This window comes from Acinonyx jubatus, chromosome C2 (genome assembly GCF_027475565.1).
Source record: "Acinonyx jubatus isolate Ajub_Pintada_27869175 chromosome C2, VMU_Ajub_asm_v1.0, whole genome shotgun sequence".
Lineage (NCBI taxonomy): Eukaryota > Metazoa > Chordata > Mammalia > Carnivora > Felidae > Acinonyx > Acinonyx jubatus.
Genome location: NC_069384.1, coordinates 126,915,339 through 126,933,416, shown reverse-complemented (window position 1 = coordinate 126,933,416; position 18,078 = coordinate 126,915,339). Strand labels below are relative to the sequence as shown.

Sequence of the window (18,078 nt, the reverse complement as noted above, 5' to 3'; positions counted from 1 at the left end):
TTTAGACAGGTCGTTCACCAGCGCTCTGTAATCTTCCCATTGGTGTCTGGGGAGCCCCAGCTGTGCTCTCTTCACCTGGCAAGGGGAGGGGTGCCAGACGGCCGTGCGGGTAAATGCTGTGTCCTCCTCAGGGAGATTATTCCTTCCCCTTGCTGTCTCAAGTCCTGTCACCCTGAGCACTATAATCCTGGGAAATGGCTTCTGGTCTTAGAACAGCTGGACTCTGGCTTTCATCTGGTGTGTGCACTTTGGCTGTCGTCAGGCCTCTGCCCCTTGACATCCCCTGTACCTCCTCTACCTCACATTTTATATCTGGCAGCCAGGAAAGTTAGGCTTAGTGGGCAGAGACATCTATTTCCTGTCCCTCCTAATTTAGAGGTACCTTCCTTGAGGTGGCAGATTAGAGGATATTCCAGAAACTTTAGAACTTTTGAAGGGAAGAGATATGTAGTGAAATTGAACTCGAACAAGAATGAGACCTGGTACTCTAGGAATCCCAGCATTCTCGGACTGGGGCAGTTCTATGCCTGATCTTGGCCTTTGTGTCCTCTTTGGATTGGTCCCACAACTGTCATGGCCTTCAAGGCATCTTTTAGTCTAGAGATGACTGAGCCCTGAAGGGGCCTCTCAAGGATATTCTCTACTTAGTGCAGGAGGAGTGGGAGGTTGTTTGTGGCTGCTTGGTGTCACCTCAAGAATGATTATGGTTCACCTTAAATTCCTTTTTTTTTTTTTTAATTTTTTAATGTTTATTTTTGAGAGAGAGACAGAGCATGAGCAGGGGAGGAACAGATAGAGAGGGAGACACAGAATCCGAAGCAGGCTCCAGGCTCCGAGGTGTCAGCACAGAGCCGAAAGCAGGGCTCCAACTCACAGACCGTTGAGATCATGTCCTGGGCCGAAGTCAGCCACTCAACCAACTGAGCCACCCAGGCGCCCCACCTTAAATTCTTTAAATGGCTTTCTGGAAATGATCAGAAGGAAGAGAGATTCAGTCCCTGTACCCACCCTTCAAACCCCCAGCCATGGTAAGTGGAGACCAGGGGTGACACACCCCTGAGTCTCAGTGCTGCCTGGGGCTTTCCCTTCCATCAGTCTTTAGGGAGAGTGGAGATCATGGAAATGAGTGTGGCTTTAACCTCATCAGTGTGCCTTGCTTTTCCCCCTTCCAAGTATGTGGAGGACCCAGGTCAAGAGGAGGAAGAAGCAGTGGGCTTTGGGTGGTGGGCCCAGCGCCCAGAGAGGAGAAGAGGGTCTTTGTGGAGCAGGCACTTGAAGAAATCTGTTTTTGCACCCCACACCCCATATATGACTGCACCACTTAGAAACATCAGACAGGAGGTTTTGTGTTGAGAATCAGGACAGTTTATTGTTTGATCAACATGCTGAATCTTCCACATTTTACACAGTTTTATGTAAAGTCAATGTGGCCACTTAAGCCTGCTGAGCCAGTAAAAGATGGAAACGCCACCCTCTGTGCTCCTCGTGGCCAACCACTTTTAAGGAGATGGGGGAGGGAAAGTGAGGGGACAAGTCGACACACCATGCGATGCTGGCTAGCCTTCCGTGTATGGAGCCTTCCCACTGGAAGGAAGCTCCCAAACCCCACTGTGAGGAGAAACCATGCCCTGCGGGGAGCGTCAGCCACGTAGGGCTCTGGAGCAGAGTTTACACATGAGAGCCCAACGTTTTGGAACACCTAAATAGTTCATCTCAAACAAAAATTCAAAGGGTGCCCTGGTCTGCAGGCGCCCATGACGATCAGAACGTACTTGGAGACCGGGCCTTGTTGGCAATGGAGGAGCGTGAAATGTATGTGCATTCTTTCCCAGCTTGCTCGGATACGCTGGACAGAACCTTACACGCTAACCGGAGAAGAGCTGGTCTGAGGAGCCCCCATGCACAGCAGCCCTTCCCGTGCAAGTGCACACGTTTGTACACACAAGTTGGCGATGAAGAATGGAGACACCTTGGCCCGGACTGCTTCTGACTTGCTGGGTGATCACAAGCAAGTCGCCCTCTCACCTCTGTCTCCCTGCCTGTGAGGCAGGAAGGGTGCCTGTGAGACCGCTGCCTCATGCTGCTGTTGCTGGGTGGCGACGCCTCCCACGCCTGGGGAAAGGTAGTCTGGAGACTAGAGAGCACACGGCCCTGCTTGGTCGCTGCACAAAGACCTACTTCTGTTAGGTCACCCCTCACGTGGCTCAGAGCGGACTCCGTCCTTGGCTACCTGTTCTCACTTCCTGACATCCTCACCTGCCTTCTGCCGTGTGAAGGAATGAGGCTGCTCTACCTGCAGGACACCGAAGCCAGCGGTGCCATTCTGTCACACCTGGTACTTGAGGGCAGGGACGCCCAGCACCGCCTTGCCATCAGGAGGACAGAGCTGTTGCACTCAAGATATGTCTGTACACTTAGCTGCTGACATTTGAATCCTGGTTTCTGTTGCCTGAGACACTTGAACTGATCTGGCCACTGCTCCTCAGACCCAGGAGTGTTTCAGGATGTTTGAGGGTGCCTACGGGAAGAGAGTGGGGACAGTGATGGCAGAGAGGCCTCTTGACCCAGAGAGACTTGCTCACAATCACCCAGCTTGCTAACCTTGGACTACACACTCAAGCTGCTGATGTCACACCTTCATTCTGGCGTGTGTGTACATCTATAAATATGCTCTCTGCTTCCTGCATCTCATGCTCTTTTCAGATGTCTGTGGAATAGGAGCTTTACTGCCAGCTTTTCTTTGAGACCCCCAAATTAAAAGAAAAAAAGGGGGCCTGAACACAATGACCCTGGCCGTCTCCCAGGTGAGGGCTAGTCCTCAGGGAGAAGGACTGAACGACGGCTTTGCCTCGTGCTGGCCCATCTGGATTTAGGATGTAACACTCACTAGGGATGCAGAGGCAATTTCATCACCTCTTCTTCAAGGGAATCTGGCCATTTGATGATTGAACCTTAACTCCAAGTCAAGATACCATCTACAGGCAAGAGAACGTTGATGGCACCTGCTCAAAACTAGAGCCAAGGAACCAACCCACATCTGTGTGAGAGATCTGGCTGCCCCAAGAGACCAGAGAGTGAGGTGTGGAAACCAGGCCTGAGGGAGGGAGCGTCATGGGATGGCATGGCACCACTAAGATGGGAGGACAAGAGGAGACAACTGCCCCTGCCTCAGAAGCCGCAGGGCTAGGGAGAGCCTGGACTCGAGAGAGGACCCTGTGTATGTGTGAGGAAGGCACGGCTCATTGAGGCCACATCAAGCCAAATGACATCTGCATCTCTTACTGCTCCTAGGCTGTGATGGAAAGAAAAAATGTTCGTGGTGCCTTAAACTGTGCACTTGAGAAGGTAACTGAGTTTCTACTCTGTTTTTACAGTAATATTTAAGAAAAGCTACTCTTTAGTACCAAGAAAATTATAATCCACCATACATTCATTTACTGGGACCCAATGCAGATCCCAGCAAATGGGGCTGTCCCAGAGGCCACAAACAATGGCCCTCACTGCCAACCAGGCCAGGTGCGGTAATGTGGACTCCTAGAAATTCTCACGAGGTAAGTAAGCACTCTGTTGTTCCAACAAGCACCACTTGGGGGTGTGCCACGGTGGGGGGGGACTGGCCCACATGGGCGTGCACACCTGTGCATATAAGTATAGAGAGATACGGTGCACATATTCCCATGGCTGTTTTTGCCTGTAGTTTAACACATCTATGCATTAGTTTATTGATGGCAAGACAATCACAAGTTTTTTGACAATATTAAGTATTTCTTATTTCAACACGTTGCAGTACTTCTGAATTTCCAAAACTGTTATCACAATGCAAGTTCCAACTTGAGAGCAGGAAAAACAAGAATATACATTGAGCACATGTATCTCTGTGAGAATGTGTGGAAGGTGTATACACAAGTCTATCTCTATATATAATTATGTACACACATATAAAAACTAAACACATGACATCGGAATTACGTTAATACATCGGTCTTTGCCTACTGGAAGAGCTCAATGTGAATCCTGCTTCCTCTTTTCTTCACCTGAAGATCAGTTCCTCTCTAAAGATCAGCTCTGCCAGTCTCCTTAAACTGAAAGTGTGTGGCAGGCCCACGAGACAAATATCAGTGAGTCCTGCCAGGCTCTACTCCACTCAATTCGGCTGCCATTTTGGATTAGTTTCTGAGAAGTTCTAATGCAACAACTTTAGAGTTCTCCTTTGTGGAGGTGCACCTCCTACCGCTTCCAGATGGTCCTTTAGCTCACCTAGGACATGCGCACAGCAGTGGAGGCAGAGTCCATGCCAGCCTCAAGGGTAGGGTTTACCAAGTGGGGACTGTTTCTGCCTACTGCCTGGCTCTGTGCAGGTGCAGGTTCAGTAAGTGTGGGTCTATTTGGAATGCTGGCCAAATGGGGTTACATTACTTAGAATTCTCTTCAGAGATTTTACAGGTTCTCAGGATTAAGCCCTTCTCAGAAAAGAGTCAAAATGGCAAGGACGGCGCTCTGGGCAGCCTTCTAGAGACCCTGCCTCAGCAGTACCCTCAGGCAACCAGAGTGCTGCTACGATAGCCACAAAGGTAAGTGCACAAAGATTACACCTGCGTTATGCCATCGGGGCAGAAATGTATCAGGTCAGCTTTTCCAGAACGGCACTCAATAGTATCAGCAACCGAGGATCTGCACATGCATCTTCAAGGTGGCGGTACCACAGTCCACCCTCCCTTCCTCAATCACAAATACCGTGTGATACAGGCTCTAGCTTCCCAGACGTCCAAAGAGGAAGGCTTCAGGGTGGCACACACTGAGTTTCTCTTTGCCCTTCCCTTAGAGTCAACCCACACTTGTGGGCTGAATGATGGGAAGGTTGGTTAGAACATTTCAGAACCACACACGGTGCCCCAAGGCTATAAACCACACATGGACACAAGCCCACGGTTGCCGACAGCACCTCATCCTTCCTTCCGATGACCTCTTGATCTGCCAATAACTGAGTGGACCACAGAGAACACAGGTTGCCTGTGGCAAGTGCCTTCCACCCCCTTCAGGGCTTTTCAGAGAGGGGAGGGGAGAGGCAGGAGTAATTCCAGTGAGGCCTGCTGCCGGGCTCCCTGCTGTCCACAGGGTCTTAATTTCACCTCGGGGCCATGGCTAATGTCTCACTCTGGCCATGGAAGAAAGACAGAGTTAAAAGTTGCCTCTTCAGAGGCTGTTTTGTTCAGTGTTTGATTTAACCAGGTAGGGCCTGTTTGGTAGGGTCTGGGATTGGAGCCTAATTAAGTTGCCCAGTTAATTGTTGGAATTTATTGGGCTGGGATGGGAGGAGGGCAGAGGTGATTAACGGTTCAAAGAGGACAGGAAGGAGGAGGTGTGTGGAAAAGGTTCTCTGTAAGTTTACAAATATACAAAAACAAAAAGCACATCTTTTAAATAAAAATGACTACATTTTTATCTGGCAAAAAGTTGTATACACATGATTTTAAATTTTTTTTAAATTTTAACAGTTTTTGGCAATCTTAATAAAGTACAATATATTACAACCAAACCAAAAAATAGTTGTTTAACAGCTGTTAAGAGTGACGTGATCCCTGATGCCCAGCCTCCCTCCCCACCCCACCCTACTCCTAGAGACAGAGAGAAAAGAAAAATCCTCCCATCTTGATAAGCTCATTTCCCACCCCCCTTAGGAAGCTAACCAATAGGAAGCAACACAACAAGCGAGTAGTGTCAAAGGAAGCTGGCAGGTCAGGCTGCATTAGCAGGAGCAGCCGCCCTCACTGGCTGGGGGTTCCTGGGGTTTGTCCAGCTTGATGTCGATCACTGCAGGGAGCTGCGCTAAGGAAGATGACTCACAGAGAAACTACCACCCTGGCTCATGTCCCTGTGCATCCCTCAGCTGCCCCACACAGATCCTCTGTCTTTCCACAAACACCTAGGGACTTGGCTCTGTGCTTGGCCTGGGGAGGAAGGATGCAGGGTCACCAGTTCCCACCCCTCGTCTTCATACAATTCCTCACCCCTACCCACCTGAAGCAAAGCTCATTTGGGCTGTGGGATGACTGTAAACACAAGCAAGAGAGGCCCTTTCTCAGAAGCCTTCCTGGTGACCAGTGCCTCAGCCTTGTTTACCTATCAATCCCACCCTATAGATGTGCACTGGAGGTGGACAGCCCGCTGGCCAGGCATGGATTCCATCTCTTAGCACGGGGCTAAGTGTGCCTCGCTCTAGTCCCTCGCAGCAACACTGACCCCTCAGGCTCTACTCAGAGCCTGTCACTTAGACTCTGAGGATGCTGCCGGGGGAAGCCACTTCCCCGGGGCAGGGCCTCGGCACAGCCCCCTCTCCAGCCCTTCCCACGGGTGCCCGGGGGCTGTGGGCTGGAGGAGCACTGATCAGAACCACCAGAGGAATGGGTTCAAGATGCACAGCCAGGCTGCCACTCCTCCCACACTGGCCTGATCACCACACAGACAGCCTCTTCCCGGGCAGCGCTTTGAGGTCTGCTGCAGGCATTCTGGGATGTTTCTGTGGCACCTGCTTAAGGACTAGGGGAGGGACTCTTTTGGCTTTAAGTACTATAAAGAGCCATACTTCTTCTAAAGGTCACATTTTCTCTCCTTGCCACTTTTTGGCCATGGCGTATATTTCGAGTATTCATTTATCTCTGATTTTTCCTACATCTCAGTTTTCTTATGTGTGTGTACGCAAATACGTTTTTATCTTGTGTATATATGCATGAACACTTTTTTTTTTTTTTGGAACATGGCAGAGTATGTATAAATAACTGCCTTCCTTCCCACTGGGAAAAATCAAGACTACCTCTCTGCATCTCAATTTCAGCTTCTGAGTGTCACCTGAGGTTTGGGGTAGACCGTGCAAGCAGCACGCGGACCTTGTCCCACAGAGCAGTGGACACTATGGGGCTGTGCAGGGCTGGGCCGAGGAAGCAGGCAGGACGTGGTAGGAAGTGTGTCAGGTAGAGCAGGTTGAACCATGTTCTGGATGTACACGGCCTTCCTGCGCAGCAGACACTCTACTTGTATCCATGAAATACAAAGTGATGTTCACTGTAAACATGGGCAGAGTTACTATTTTTCACTCCCCGCCCTACACTGTCACTCACATCCCTGTGTTACCCAATCCCCCACTGCTTTACAAGTAGAAGCTTAGGCTGTTAGAGCTGGATGAGGTGTTCAAGCCCTTGGAGTTCAGCCCTGTCCTGGCACAGAGGAGGCCCCACATCATACTCACCAGCAGAGAAGGATGGGCTGGAGACGAGGCGAGGCTCTCCCACTGCTCTAAAATACTAAGTGAATACATCAATGGATAAATGGCTTCTCCGGCATCTTTCACTCACTCACCACTTATCAAAGGAAAAGGATACTCCCTTCTTTGCTTTTCTCCTGGACATTCTCCATTCCAGGCAGAGCTGATGCCACACGTCGGAAGAGCTGGAGGGGGAAATGCAGCATGAAACCCATCCCTCCTGTCCCCACAGCTACGTCTCTACCCTCTTGCCTCTTCTTGTCCTGACCCCGGGCCTTGCTTTCCTGTCTGTCCTGCTAACTGTGCCCTGGAGGGCAGGGGCTGCACCTAACCTCTCTCCCTTGCCCATAGCACCTGTCACAGGTCTGGGCCCTGGCAGGCCTGTCACCCAGGCAGGCTGGCCATGGGTCACCAGGAGCTGTGTATCAGTCATGGTGACTGTGAGGGATCTACCCCAGTGCAGAAAATAATCTAGGCCCTTAGGTGGGCTCCTGTCCCACTGGCCATGTGGGGCACCAACTTTTAACCTGCCCTCAAGACAAATGACCCTCTCCTCAGGGGGTTCTAGGAGTCCACAGGCATCAAGGCAGAAGGGTACTGGGAGCCAGGGCCACACAGTCACATCGGAAAGAGAATTCTGAGAGAAGAGCACACAGGAGTGAGACCGTGACATTGTGGGTTTGGGTGTGGGTGTTAGTGTGATGTGTATGCTGTATGTGGAGGCATATGTGTGGAGTATGTGGATGTGCGGTATCTGTGAATTTGTGTAAGTGTGTGAGGGAATGTCTGTAGGGCGTGTGCACATGTGGGGCTTCTGTGTAAGTCTGCGTAAGTGCACAGGGAGAACTGTGTGTGTGTGGTGTGTACGCCCGTGTGCATGCATGTGTGCACATGGGGATGGGTGCGTGGGGATGTCAGGTGCAGCAGGCATGGAACCTAGGAGGTGACAAGCACAAAGCGGAAGTTTAAGGCACCGGAAGATTCTGAACACCCCCTTCTCCACCACATACACCGACTCCGGAGACAAGTGAGATAAGGTAGGTCTTGTTCATGGTCTCACCCTAGAGCCCAGCTCTATGAGAGCACCCAGGTTGGTGGCAGGGCCAACAGTGGTGAGGACCCGAGTGGGGAAGTCACTGGTGGGCCTGGTGGTGTATGGGACCCTCTGGGCAGGCCGCAGAGGAGGCCCCAAGTCGGGCAGGAAGAAGTGAGCGAGGGTGCTAAGGGCCCGGTCGCTCCTCTGGAGCTTTCCTTCATGGTCTTCCCCAGGCAGCCCTGCTCTGCCTGTCAAAATGGTCACAGCCTCTGCCACCAGCCAAACTGGCAGCTAGAAGGAACCTCCTGGGGTGCCGTGTGGGGTCTCTGAGAACAGAAATAATCAGGCTTAGAGTCCAGGAGTCTGCACTGCATGAAGACTCCTGAACCAAATGGGGTTTGGACAGACCACATTTAACTCCTGCTTAAACCATCATCTGGGTTCCAGAGCATGGTAAGATAACAGAGGCATCAGCATCTCCCTGCGCCTGACCCCTGGGGCAGAAGCTACCCGCCTTATGGACTGCTGTCTGTGGTTTCCCCGCCGCCCATGACTTCCCATCAGGGCCACACACAGCAGCAGTTCAGTGCCTCCTACATGCTCCAGGGACAGGCAGCCCCTGCTCCAGGAGATGCCACAGCAGTGGTGGGTAGGGCATGGGCGTGAACAGAGCCATGACGAGGGCACTCCGGGCACCATCCATGTCGGGTGAACCGTCACTGCATCCAGACCAGCTGCTGCATGGACAGCCTGATGTAGCGCTCCCAGGCACTGCTGGGGTTGGGGGGGGGGGGGCAGGGTGGAACTGACACCCTTGCGGAGCCATGCTCTTCACTGAGCCCACTCCCTATGCCGCAGCACCCCTCCTGTTGCACCCGCGCTCACGGGTTACCCTTGTCTGCAACACTCTCCTTCCTCACCTCTTCAAGCCCTCTCTTCCTTGAAGGCAGGGGCTCCTAACCTTTCCTGAACCAAAGACCCCTCTGGCAGTCTGCTGAAGCCTATGGGCTCCTTGTAAGTGTGTGACATCAGTTCTACAGGAGTTTAAAAATGAACTGAAATACACTTATAAAATCTCTAAAGACAAGTTTGTTACACAGCAGCGAATCTGCTTCCCCACGAGCATGTTAAACAGCAAGAGCTGGCAGCAGGTCCCGTAGTAACCCCTTGAACTGCAGTGGCAATGTGGGGAAAGGCCGAGGGACCCGTCACACCACAAGGTGACAAGAACAGGGCTGGGATGTCTACTGTGATGAAGTCACAGGCACTGCCCCCATCACGGAGTCCTGTTGCCTGCATTCATTGCTGAAGGAAGGGCTGAAGAGCAGTCAGAGGTCAGTGAAGACGGAGGGGTAGCTTTTTCCCACCCAAGTCCGCTGACCTGCTGATTCCCACCGGTGGACTGCTTGGGGGTCTGGGGACCTAGGGAGCCCCCTGCTGCGAGGCGAGTAACCCCCACTATGGCTTCTCTGATGGGCTCAATTTCCCAAGCCTCGCTTCCTGCAAGCTCCAACCGCACCATGGGCGGACTCCTTTCTCCAAGCCCACCCGGCCCTGCACAGCCCCGAGCACTTGCCAAGCACGAGGCCATGAACCCCAAAATACTGGTTGAACTGAATTTCCTGTACCCCCTTCCCAAATGAGGCAAGATGCCAGGGAAATGCTGCTCCTCTCACCTGGAAGTTGGTGGCTGGACACACAGCATGTTACAGGGGCCCCGCAACTGGCTGCCTGAATAGTGGCTAATGATGACGTACAGCAGACACCCTCCCCCCGAGAGCGAGCACTCTTTCCCTCTTGTGTGCCTTCCCAGCTCTGAAGGTTGTCAGCTTGTTTCCCATTAGGTGGGGTTTATAGTGCCCAGGCTGCCTGCCCCAGCCTGGTCACCAGCCCCTCAGGCCCACGAGTGATGTGGCCCTGTGGCCCAGCTGGCTGGACTCAGCGCCAGGCGCATCCTACCTGCTTCACATTGTAGCCAGTCTTGGCGCTGGTCTCAATGAACATGACACTCAGTTCTTTGGCGCGCTGCTCCCCCTCCTCGATGGTTATCTGCCTGCGAGTGAGGGGAGGGGGGAAAATGAGCCCCCAGTAGAGGCAGAGGGAGCAGCCTGAGATGAGGAGGGCCTGGCCCACTAGTCAGCCCTGGGGACAGGGCTCCGATCCAGGGCCCCCGTCCAGCACGAAGGGCACAGGGCACAGGGCACAGCTGGACACCAGCTCTCCCCTTCTCCTTCCACAGTGCCTTCCCTCTCAGCAGCAGGCCCTGCAGCGGGCAGCGGGCCTTCCCATACCTGCCCGCCCCCCAAGGGTCCACCATCCCGTGCAGCCACATCTAGAAAGCACTTTGAGCCACATATTGCCTCTAGGGTGGTGTCAACAGTCCCCGTTCCACAGGAGGACAGTGAGGTTAGAAGTGACTGCCTCAACCTCATATGTAGGGCTTACTTAACAACAGACCTGTGCTTTGAACCTCATTCCCCTTACGTCAAGGACAGGACCCCAATAACGTGGGCTCTGAGTCAGATAATTCTGTAGATGGTCAGAGCACACTTCACGAAGCTCATAGTCCAGGACCCGTTGCTTTATCTGACTGAGTCAGGTCCCATGAAATAAGTGGACAAATGCACACAGGTGGCACCTAAGTCAGCCCTGTCTGTGCACTGGAGGCAGCCACGGAGCAGCCTCTTTGGAAGAAGTGTCCCACCCAACCAGACACAGCAACAGACAGGAAATTCTGCATGTTCACCTGGGGACCAGAACCCTCACACCAGCGCAGGCATCTCATGGGCAGAGACAAAGCACAAGCAGAAGCCCACGGAGGCCTGAGGGACTGCTGTCTGCAGCTGTGTTGTGGCCACGGCCAGGCCCCAGACCACTCCATGCAGACGTCCCTCAGAGCAGTGTCTCTACTGGCAGTGGAAGGTGGGGCTTCAGAGCTGAGACACTGTGGGGCAAGGGTCTACCAGGTGCTCTTGGAGCCTCCAGTGCCCTAGGTGCATGGGGACAGATCAGAAGCACAGACTCGCCACTCATGCGATCCCAGAACTCCTTGTTCAGGAGGAGCTGCGGAGCAGTGGAGGGTGGGCCGGGCCCGCCAGCACCCTGCACCTTTCACCCTCACACCTACCTCTTGTCTGCCAGGTCCGTCTTGTTGCCCACCAGCATGATGATGACATCGCTGCCCCTCTCTGTCCTGACGTCGTCAATCCACTTCGAGGTCTGCTGGAAGGAGTTGAGATCTGGAGGCAGAGTGGGGACACAACAGAGTGAGAGCCAGCCCGAGCGGGGCGAGGGGGAAGGTGGGAAGGGGCAGCAGGAAGGAGGGGGACTGTGCATCCTCATACCCAGACCACTGGGTCTGGGCCTTCCAGGCTGGGGACCCATGCGTCTGTGGAGTTGCTGCCTCTGGGCCCTGCAGAGACCCTCATGTGGCTGACACACTCCCTGGAAGACACCCTGTTGGAAGGTCACTGTCATAATGTGCTACACGGACTAGTGGTTTTAGGGGCCCACCTGAGAATCAGAACGGACTTTGGGGGCTCAGAGAAGAGCATGAGAAATGGGTACACTGGACTTGGCTGAGTTTGGAAGCGTGTGTGTTGGCAGGGGGACCATAGGAGCCCCTGGGGAGGAAGGCCCTACCGAGTGGCTTCCCACTGAGGGGAGCTCAGGTTGGCTCGGGAAAGGCCAGAATTCCAAAGAGAACCCTCAGGATCTGTGAGCAGGAGGGGGAAGGTGGCCCCAGGAGAGACAAGAGCAATGAGAGATAAGTCCGCTTCAGGGCAGCCCTTTCCTCAGAAGACGTGGGGAGTAGTTGCAGGGTGATGTCCACCCCTCGGCGGCGCACACATCTGAGGGGCTGAAGGGAGGCAGCCTATCTCGGGAAGCCTCGGTTTACCCCAGCCTGCTCTCTCCCCTGCTCCCGTCAGGCTGCACAAACCCAGGCTGAAGGCCCCATCTCTCACCCGTATTCAGGGTAGGTGGGGAGCCTGTAGTCAGGGAGGGATGGAAAGAAGGGCCGGGCGGAGCCAGGGACCACGGACTCGACTCGAAGCAGTGGGACGCACATGTTTCCCCACGTGATCTCAGTGCTGTGGCTGGCGCCCAGGGTGCCCTCCTGCCACCGGCGTGACCACAGCACAAGGGCTCACCGGGTGTGTTCTGTTGCACCCTCCCGGGCAGCTGCAGCTCTGCACCTGCCCTGGGCCCCCTGGGATGGGCCTCCCTCGGGGCTGTGCAGTTGCTCTCAAGAACAGCTGTTCTGGCTACAAGAGCTGCGCTTGTGAGAAGTGCTCTCCCAGCCTCACTTGGCCTCTCCTTCCAGCAGACCCAGTGAGGAGCTGGGATGCCAGCTGGTAAAACCATGGCTGCCAGGTCAGACTGGCCCAAAGACCAGTGTCTGCTCCCATCCTGTCACACACACACACACACACACACACACACACACACACACACACACAGAAGTCACTCCACAAGGGTCTTTCTGGCCGTCAGGGCCAAGGAGGGCAGGTGGGAGTAGGGCCAGCCTCCTGAGCATCTCTGCTCAGTTCTACATAGAGGCCCCTGCTCTGAGCAGGGCCAGCTCAGTCCTGTACACAGGAGAGTCGGGGGAGGTGGACACATGCTGGTGTTGGAAGGCAACTCACCCCACCACTAAGGACCTGTCTTCTTGCAGTCAGTAGACAAGCACACAGGTGGGCATACACATGCATGTGTGCTCATGCGCGCGCGCGCGCGCACACACACACACACACACACACACACACACACACACACACACAGGCCCTGGAGCCCCTGTGAGCCACCCTCCCTCTGCCCCCAGGACCCACACTCACTTGTGATGTCATACACCACCACGGCCACCGTGGAGTCTCGGATGTAGCTGGGGATCAGGCTGCGGAACCTCTCCTGGCCGGCCGTGTCCCAGAGCTGCAGCCGCACCTGTCACAAGGGGTGGGACCGTGGACAAGGGGTTCAGTGCCATCTTCATGGTGGGGTGGGGGCTGGGGGAGGCCCTGGTTCTGTGACACCGGCACTGCCAACTCTGGGGCAGGCGTGGGCTCTCTCAGTGGTGCCCGGTGACGGGCTCCGAGGCAGGCCCTCCCTAGCCTTCTAGTTCTAAAGTCTGGCACTCACCGTACGATCCTCCAAGTACATAGTTTTTGACAAGAAGTCAATCCCAATGGTTGCCTGTTAGAGAAAAGCAAAGAAAGGTTAAAATTCAAAGGTGTCAGGTAAGGGCAAAAGCCCAGTGATCCAGGTGGTGACAGCCAGCAAAAGAGGGGATACCCATGCCAAGCCTAAGGCGGGTCCTGCTCTGCTGTCTCTGCCCCCACCCCCGCACTCGACAGTGAGCCCAGTGGTCCCTCTCAGAGGAAGCGGGTTGGTGCCAAGTAAGAATGAGGACGGGTCTTCAGGAAGTGACAAAAGTGTTTGCGCAGGGGACGACAGAGCCAGGTGAGAAGGCTTCCCCAGGATCAAGGCCACTGGCAGGCGTATCTCCTGCCCTCCTTGGGTGGGGGCCTCGAGGAGCAAGAGCTGAGTGGTCTCCCTGCCAAAGCCCGCTTGGCCTCACCTGCCTCCCACTCTCACAGCCTCCCCTTGAGGCTCCTGGAACTCAGGCACCCAGGCTTGGGTTCATCACTGCCCCCAGCAGGCAGGAGTGGAGTGGGCGCAGGGCGACTTGCTGCTGTGTGGTCAGCTGGCTTTCCTCAGGGGCATCACAAACCACCCCGAACAGCATGTCCTGGGGAAACCACGCTGACTCTTTTCTACCTAAACCAACACATTAGGAGCCAACCGTCCCCAGTACACCTATGCCACACCTATGCCCTCTCTTTCCTGGCACTGGGGAGAGGCAGTTGGGCAGGGTGCAGTCAGCCTTGTGGCCAGATGGCAGGGACCCATCACTCACTTGCTGTGTGGCCTTGGGCAGGCCATCCAACCTCTCTGAGCTCACCTGCATCTACGATAGGAGCTATGATAGCATCTATGATAGGAGCTAAGAAGTTGTCCGTGTGAAATGGAGCTGTCACTGCTATGTAGTTAACAATAATGAAGACTCAGACACAGCCTGAATGTCCAGGGCACTGATTAAGTACAGTGTGGTACATCCATGTGATTAGAATCCTTGGCAGTCATTTAAAATCAGATTCTTGAAAATATTTAAGGATTTGAGGAAATGGTCAAGTGAAAAAAAGCAGGTTGTAAACATCATGTATATAGAATAGTATGATCCCAATTTGATGAACTGAAATAGAGACATAAGTATTTTGCATATTTTCTTAGATACTAAAATTAAGGGACTACAGTAAAGCCTTAATAATTCCAGTATGAGTAACAACATTGCGGGTAATTTTTTTTGCTTCCTTTGTTATACTTTCCTTTATTTTCTACACTTTCTACAATGAACATGTAATAGTTCTAAAGGCAGAAATAGAGCATTTTGAAACAAAAATAAAGATTAAAAATTAAGCTTAATTGTATGGGAAGCTGTGCAGTGACTTCTGATTACAAAGACCACAACCCAGGGAAGCCCAAGGAAACAGAACCCATGTCTGCAGGTCCCAGGTGGTCCGCAAGCATGCCAGGTACCCGTACATTCAGACCTCCGACTCAATTCTACAGAGAAGTTAAAGTGGCTGCATCCCCATGGAAGGTTGCTTTAATGCAAAGCTGTGGAGTGTTGAGGAATCTTACAATTCTAGAACATGGGTGCTAGCCACACACCTTAGACATACCCCAATTCAATCCAAACCCAAATTTAATTTGAAGATGAAAGACCAGGGCACGCCTGGTGTGACTTTACTAGTCATGGGTGAAGCTGGAAGGGTCAGCACTAAAACACTGGTATCACTTGGGTTCTTTCTACCTCAGCTTGGCACACCTTTCCTACATGGTGTAGTCACTGGGGAACAAGTCTGGAATTGACAAGTGGCTTATGGACCCAGCCATGTTCCTTAAGTCACACAACATCCACTAAATGATCTACATTAGAGTGACAGTCCTTGTCTTCTGATACCCTTAAGGAGAAATGTGCCAACCACATGGAAATCTCTCACTTCATCAGTGCTCCACTGGCTCTCCAGGGAGTGCCAGCTTCCTTCTGTAAAGTGACCCTTGAGCTAAAACCCAGGTACATGACCTTGGATTGTTGGCTATCCTCCCATATGCAGTCTCCCTTATTTTTTTCTTTTTAATGTTTATTTTTGAGAGAGAGCGAGAGGGGGAGGAACCGAGAGAGAGAGAGAGAGAGAGAGAGAGACAGAGAGAGACAGAGAGAGACAGAGAGAGAGAGACAGAATCCAAAGCAGGCTCCAGGCCCTGAGCTATCAGCACAGAGCCCAATGCAGGGCTCAAACTCATGAACTGTGAGCTCATGACCTGAGCCAAAGTCAGATGCTTAACTGATTGAGCCACCCAGGCTCTTCTACAGTCTCCCTTTCTAGTAGTAGAACTCTAGATGTGTACACGGATTCATGGCTACCCCCAAATAAAGATGGTATTTCCCAGCTTCCTTTGCAGGTGGGGAGCTAAATTCTGGTCAATGGGATATGAAGGTGATGGATGCATCTTCCGGGATGGGTCCTTCCTGGGGGCGGTGGTGGGGGGAGGGTAGGCTGACATGCCCACAGCTGCCCTCCTTCCTCTTCTGGTGGCTTGGAACGAAGGTGGGTGGTGTTGAGTCATATTGGCCCATCCAGATGAAGGTGACAGAGTAGTGATGACAGACCAACAAGATGGAGGAAGCCTGAGTCCCTGACCCAGAGTAGCCACCTCAATAGCCCTAGACTGCCTACACCCAGACTACTGTGTGAGAGAGAAAAGAACTTCTACTTTGCTTAAGCTACTGTTATCTTAGGTTTCTTTTAACACTAACAATAGCCCAACCAATAGAGCAAAGAACCATGGGGAAACATATCCCTCAAAGGTAGGCAGCATGGATGTGATGGTGATATTCTTGATTATGGTGTAACAATGACAACTCCAATTTACCTCATGTGGGAACAAGGCACTTCTGCTTCCATGAAGGACTGAAAAGTCACCAGATGACACGACAAGAATTGTGCCATTTGGATCAAGCCTTGGCAAAGCTCAACTCAGTGGCCTCCACAATCATATACACCCACTATTGGACAGCCACATACTTTATCTCCAATCACCCCTCACAAAGCCTGACCACATCAGTGGTACTGAGGAAATGAAGGCTGGAAGAAGCCAACTTCCTACCTCTTCAGCTCTCTCCCACCTTTAGTCCCACTCTCATGGTTCTTCCACAGCAGAGAAATATCTGGTTCCTTAAGTGACCACTCTGTCCCCACCAAGCCAGGCTACTGAGCCACAGCAGATCCTCCAACAGCTGTACAGATTCTTGCCAAAGCACAAACACTGTCCCTGGGAATGATTGAACTATCAGCTCTACCCAAAAATATATTCCTATGTTTTATTTCCAATAATGGCTGAGTAGTTTTTATCAAATGAACCATCCCACAGATAACTATTATAAACTGTGGAAAAATACAAGTAATTTTTAAGCACTGAAGAGTGATCAAAAGTAGGCATAAAATGGGAGGGGTTACAATCTTTGAAGGAAGGAAAGAGAACAAAGTGAGATCCTATATTTCATCAATTTTTCCCCTGAGGTAACTGCCTAGTTATATAAGTTATAAGGACTTGGGAAACATTTCAGGCTTTCCATGGGAAACCCAGAAAGGCTGACTTTGGAAGAAAGGGTATCATCTCAGGACTAAGGGTCACGCCAGAGGACTAAGGGAAAAACCCAAAGAGACCCGTCTTAACAAAATTTAAACATGGTAAGTAACCCCTACTCCTATTCCCCCCAAAAGATGAGCTCTCCATAATTTGATTGCCTATTAAAATAAAACTCAACACTCTTCAGAGGAAGGTAACACAATCCAAGAATCTCCTACAACTTATTACAGGTATACTTCATTTTACCATGCTTTACCTTATTATACTTCGCAGATAACTGTTTTTTACAAATTGAAGGTCTATGGCAATTCTATGTAGACCAAGGATATTGGAGCCAATTTTCCAACATTTGCTCACTTTGTATCTCTGTGTCATATTTTAATAATTCTCATATTGCAAAATTTTCATTACTATATTTTTATGGTGATCTATGATCAGTGATCTTTGGTGTTACTATTGTAATTGTTTTGGAGTGCCATGAACTGCATGCATATAAGACAGTGAACTTAATAAATGTTGTGTGTATTCTCTGGCTATTCCACAGACTGGCCACTCTTCCATCTCTCTCCCTCTCCTCAGGCCTCCCTGACACAATGATATTGAAATCAGGCCAATTAATAGCCCTACGGTGCCCTCTAAGTGTTTATGTGAAAGGAAGAGTCACATATCTCTCACTTAAAAACTTTTTATTTTTACATTTATTCATTTTTGAGAGACAGAGAGAGACAGAGAACAAGCGGGGGAGGGGCAGAGAGGGAGACACAGAATCTGAAGCAGGATCCAGGCTCCAAGCTGTCAGCACAGAGACCGACGGGGGGTTCGAACCCACAAACCGTGAGATCACGACCCGAGCCGAAGTCGGACGCTCAACTGACTGAGCCACCCAGGCACCCCACATATCTCTTACTTCAAATCAAAACCTACAAGTGATTAAGCTTAGTGAGGAAGGTATGTCAAAAGTTGACACAGGCCAAAAGCTAGGCCTCCGGCACCAAACAGCCAAGTTGTGAATGCCAAGAAGTTCTTGAAGGAAATTAGAAGTGCTGCTCCAGTGAACATATGGACAATAAGA

The 18,078-nt window shown here is 51.9% G+C and overlaps 1 protein-coding gene across 1 annotated transcript in view; it reads right to left on the bottom strand.

The window, feature by feature from the left end:
- Positions 1-1,342: 1,342 nt before the first annotated feature.
- The window catches only part of RAB6B (RAB6B, member RAS oncogene family), a 61,252-nt gene continuing 44,516 nt past the window's right edge, over positions 1,343-18,078 (bottom strand). The window contains exons 3-8 of the mRNA XM_027061812.2: positions 13,431-13,484; positions 13,130-13,235; positions 11,422-11,533; positions 10,254-10,347; positions 7,377-7,443; positions 1,343-5,811 (exon numbers count right to left, since the gene is read on the bottom strand). Of these exons, the coding sequence (XP_026917613.1) occupies positions 5,747-5,811; positions 7,377-7,443; positions 10,254-10,347; positions 11,422-11,533; positions 13,130-13,235; positions 13,431-13,484 (498 nt within the window). The 3' untranslated portion in view covers positions 1,343-5,746. The remainder of the gene's footprint in view (positions 5,812-7,376; positions 7,444-10,253; positions 10,348-11,421; positions 11,534-13,129; positions 13,236-13,430; positions 13,485-18,078) is intronic.